Source organism: Musca autumnalis, unplaced genomic scaffold (genome assembly GCF_047663935.1).
Source record: "Musca autumnalis isolate F117 unplaced genomic scaffold, ASM4766393v1 scaffold_3, whole genome shotgun sequence".
Classification (NCBI taxonomy): domain Eukaryota; kingdom Metazoa; phylum Arthropoda; class Insecta; order Diptera; family Muscidae; genus Musca; species Musca autumnalis.
This window is the reverse complement of record NW_027411866.1, coordinates 211,442,088-211,446,588: the sequence shown is the minus strand read 5'-3', so window position 1 is coordinate 211,446,588 and position 4,501 is coordinate 211,442,088. Positions and strand designations below refer to the sequence as shown.

General features: G+C 40.5%; 1 protein-coding gene across 1 annotated transcript; it reads right to left on the bottom strand.

Moving 5' to 3' along the window:
* Positions 1–3,389: 3,389 nt before the first annotated feature.
* LOC141398417 (uncharacterized) lies at positions 3,390–4,190 on the bottom strand. Its single transcript, XM_073975701.1, has one exon. The coding sequence runs from the start codon at positions 4,188–4,190 to the stop codon at positions 3,390–3,392; it is 801 nt and encodes a 266-aa protein (XP_073831802.1).
* Positions 4,191–4,501: the final 311 nt, after the last annotated feature.

The following is a 4,501-nucleotide window of genomic DNA, read 5'->3' as shown; positions in this document are numbered from 1 at the left end:
AGGCGGAGAGAAAATTAACACACAACCGACAATTTGAAAAACTGAATTTGGATTGACTTTATTTTATTTTCACAAAACTTATATTATTAAATCAAAGCCTACTAAATTATTTTATATTTATATTGTATGTTAGTAGTAAAGTATGTTTTGGCTAAAGTATGTACATATATAAAAGTGTATATTCGTGACTAAAGTATAGTCCTACATATACTCCCCCTAGAGATTCTGTTCACAACAGGATCTTTATCGAAATGTAACATTACGCGTTCTTATGCGTTCACTTCTTCGAGGAATTCTACTGGGTTCTCGTGGATGGGTAGATTCGTTTGATGCACGAGCAGATTCGTTTGCAGGATGGGTAGGAGTTGAAATGGGAATTGTTATTACTTTAGGGTCCTCAGTAAGGTCTGGGTTGAATATGAATGCCGGTTTTACTCGGTCGATTGAAATAACCTTTTCTTTGCCATTGACATCCAATGTAAGTAGTTTATCGGATCTGTTTATTACTTTAAATGGTCCATCGTAGGGAGGTTGCAATGATTTTCTTACTGCATCATGACGAACAAAAACATGACTGCAGTTGTCGAGATGTTTTGATACAAATACCGAGCGATTCGTTTTATGATTTGCAGGAACTGGTTTCAATGCTTGCATTCTCGCCTTGAGAGATATAACGAAATCTTCAGTTGGTTGTCGATCATTGGATTCGACTATCATATCGCCTGGCAATCTAACCGATGTTCCGTACGTTAGTTCAAACGGAGATGTATTAGTATCTTCACGAATGCTTGCTCTGAGACCCAGCATTACGGTTGGCAAAACGTCCATCCAATTTTGGGATTGATGGCTCATTATGGCAGTTTTCAAAGATCGATGCCACCGCTCTATCATTCCATTAGAGCAGGGATGATATGAGGTAGTTCTGATGCGAGTAGTTCCAAGGATACGAGCCAATTCAGTAAAAAGTTGTGACTCGAATTGTCGTCCTTGGTCGGTTGATATTTTTCCGGGAACACCAAAACGTGAAATCCAGCCGCGATAAAAAGCTTCAGCAACTGTAGATGCTCGCATGTCTTCCATCGGTATCGCTTCGGGCCACCGTGTAAAGCGATCAATACAAGTTAGAAGGTAGGTATAGCCTTTGCTTGGCGGTAGAGGACCAACAATATCAATATTTACGTGATGAAAACGTTGATCAGTAGCAGGACATGAACCGATTTCACTGTGTGTGTGCCTATGGATCTTGGAACGTTGACACGACAGACATTGTTGAGTCCACATCTTAATATCTTTCTTCATGTTTGGCCATACAAAGCGCTTTTGTATTAGTTTCGTCGAAGCTGTTACTCCACCATGTGACAAATTGTGCAATGAGTCAAATACACCTTTTCGCATATTTGATGGAATGAAAGGTCGAGCTATTTCCGTTGAAATATCACAGTAAACAGGCTGAGTTTCGGGTGATATCTGGACCAATTTCAGAGTCATCGATGACGATTCGGTATTGTTTAATAATGACTGTAAATCAGTGTCAGACTTCTGAGATTCAGCCAATTCATTATAATCAATCGATGTTGGCATTGAAATAGTGGAAATGCGTGAGAGTGCGTCGGCGACGACGTTATCCGCTCCGCTGATATGACGTATGTCGGTGGAAAATTGAGACAAATAATCGAGTTGACGAAACTGTCGAGGTGTAGCCTTATCCGGATTTTGTTTGAAAGCAAACGTTAAGGGTTTGTGATCGGTGAAGATTACAAATTTGCGGCCTTCAAGCATGTGGCGGTAATACTTGACCACTGAATAAGCAGCAAGTAGTTCACGATCATATGTACTGTATTTTTTCTGCGTATCTGAAAGTTTCTTCGAATAAAAACTTAGAGGCATCCAGCCATTAGCTGTCTGCTACTGCAGAACTCCACCAATGGCCACATCAGAAGCGTCGACCATGACGCAGATCGGCAAGTCTTCACAAGGATGTGATAAAATAGTAGCATTGGATATATCGGACTTACATTTTTCGAAACTAGTTTTGATGTCTTCGGTCCAGACAATTGGAGTTTTGTCGTTTTTCTTGTTTCCCTTTTGGCATGCTACTAGTGGAAGTTGATTGGCTGCAGCTCCAGGAATAAATCTGCGATAGAAGTTTACCATAGCAACAAATCGACGGAGTTCTTTGATGGTTTTAGGCTGGGGATAATTGGCTATTGCTTCAACTTTTTCCGGTAGTGGGCGTATACCTTCTGGTTCGACAAGATGTCCAAGAAATGAAACTGATTGTTGACCAAACTTGCACTTTGACAGATTAATTACAAGGCCGTATTCTTCCAGACGAGTAAACAATTGTTTGAGGTGTAGTAAATGCTGTTCTTCGTTTTCGGATGCAACCAATATGTCATCGAGGTATGGGAAGCAAAACTCCAGATCACGTAACACTTCATGCATGAACCTTTGAAATGTTTGTCCCGCATTACACAACCCAAATGTCATGTAATCGAACTCGAAGAGTCCAAAGGGCGTGATGACAGCGGTCTTTTGAACGTCTCCCGGGGCAATTGGGATTTGATTGTAAGCACGTACCAAATCAATTGTTGAAAAAATGTTTTTTCCTCGAAGACCGTGCGCAAAATCGTGAATATGTGACAGAGGGTATTTGTCCGGGACTGTCTGTGCGTTCAAAAGACGGTAGTCGCCACAGGGTCGCCATTCGCCATTCTTTTTCTGGGCCATGTGTAGCGGACTTGCCCAAGAGCTGTTTGAAGGGTGGCAAATTCCTTGGTCCATCATATACTGGAATTCTTGCTTTGCAATCGCTAGTTTATCAGGAGGAAGTCGACGAGGCTTTGCCGAAACAGGGGGGCCTTTTGTCTCGATGAAATGGTATACGCCATGCGGAACCTTTTTCACTTTTCTCGAAATGTTCGTTATATCTGGAAATTGAGATAGTAAATCATGATACCTGCAATTATTTACCATAGTTTTAATTTCCACATAGCCAGGAATCGATTTCACTTCTCCTTTAATATTGATCCCAGTTTCAGGATCGATGAGATTGCATTGTTTCATATCCACGAGTAAACCATAATGTGTCAAAAAATCGGCTCCGATGATAGGATGAGACACATCAGCATACACAAATTTCCATTGAAATGATCTTCGGAAACCAAGTGAAGGAGATATTACTGTTGTTCCATAGGTTTTTATTGATGTACCATTTGCAGCAAAAAGAGAATATTCGTCGGGACGACTGTTGCCTTTCTTATGATCCACGGGTACAACTGAAATGTCAGCACCTGTGTCGATAAGGAAATGTTTTCCTAGAAATTTATCATAAATGAATAGGCGATTCGTTTTGCTAGACCGATCACTGCTCGCCTCTAGTGACCGGCTTATTGGTTTCCCGGTTGTTGGTTGTTTTTGAACGTACATGGTTGTCGGCACTTATTTGCTCTCTGACCGAAACGGCGATGATAATAACATATGCCTGATGTGTTTGAGTTGGTACGACTGTTGCTTCGAGTCCTACTTCTAGAATTTTGTCTTGACCGGTTTTCGTGCAACTGCTGAACCGCTGCAGTAAGGGCTTCAATTTGTTTAGACATCGCTGAGAGATCGAATGATGTGTTTCCGACTGCAACACTTGAAATGCCGGAGGGCGTTGATACGTCTGCAATTTTGTCAGCCATCTTTGCAATTGCTTCAAGGGATTCGGACGATGTAGACAAGATTGCTTGTGTATGTGCCGGTAGTCGTTGCATCCACATTGTACGCAGGAAATCGTCGTTGACACCACCATTAGCAAGATTTTTCATTTCCCGGAGCAGGATACTCGGCTTCTTATCACCAATTTCCAAATTATTGAGAAGTTGCTTTATGCGTTTTTCCTCAGACACGGAAAAATGTTCAATCAAACGCTTTTTCAATTGTGTGTATACATCGGCAGGAGGATTCAAAACGATGTCACTTACATGAGTCAGCAATTCTGTATCCAATTCGGCAATTATTATGTAGCACTTTTTCTGCTCGGAATCAATTCCATTCAAAGCAAATTGCGCTTCCACCTGGACAAACCAAAGAGACGGATTTTCTCTCCAAAATCGTGGAATTTTAATGGCATGTTGCATCGAACTAACAGATGGGATTGCATTCTGTTGAGATACACCAGTCGCTGTTCCTGATTTGCTTGTCATTGTTGAGATATGAGGCACGAATTAGGCTGCTTGAAAAATATTCAGCGTCGAGGGTCACCAATTTATAGGCGGAGAGAAAATTAACACACAACCGACAATTTGAAAAACTGAATTTGGATTGACTTTATTTTATTTTCACAAAACTTATATTATTAAATCAAAGCCTACTAAATTATTTTATATTTATATTGTATGTTAGTAGTAAAGTATGTTTTGGCTAAAGTATGTACATATATAAAAGTGTATATTCGTGATTAAGTATAGTCCTACATGCTTATTTCAGCCAAAGTAACATCTGTTGGCCAATATAG

Coding starts and splice junctions, on each gene's coding strand:
- LOC141398417 (XM_073975701.1), bottom strand. CDS start 4,190: ATGACAAGCAAATCAGGAACAGCGACTGGTGTATCTCAACAGAATGCA.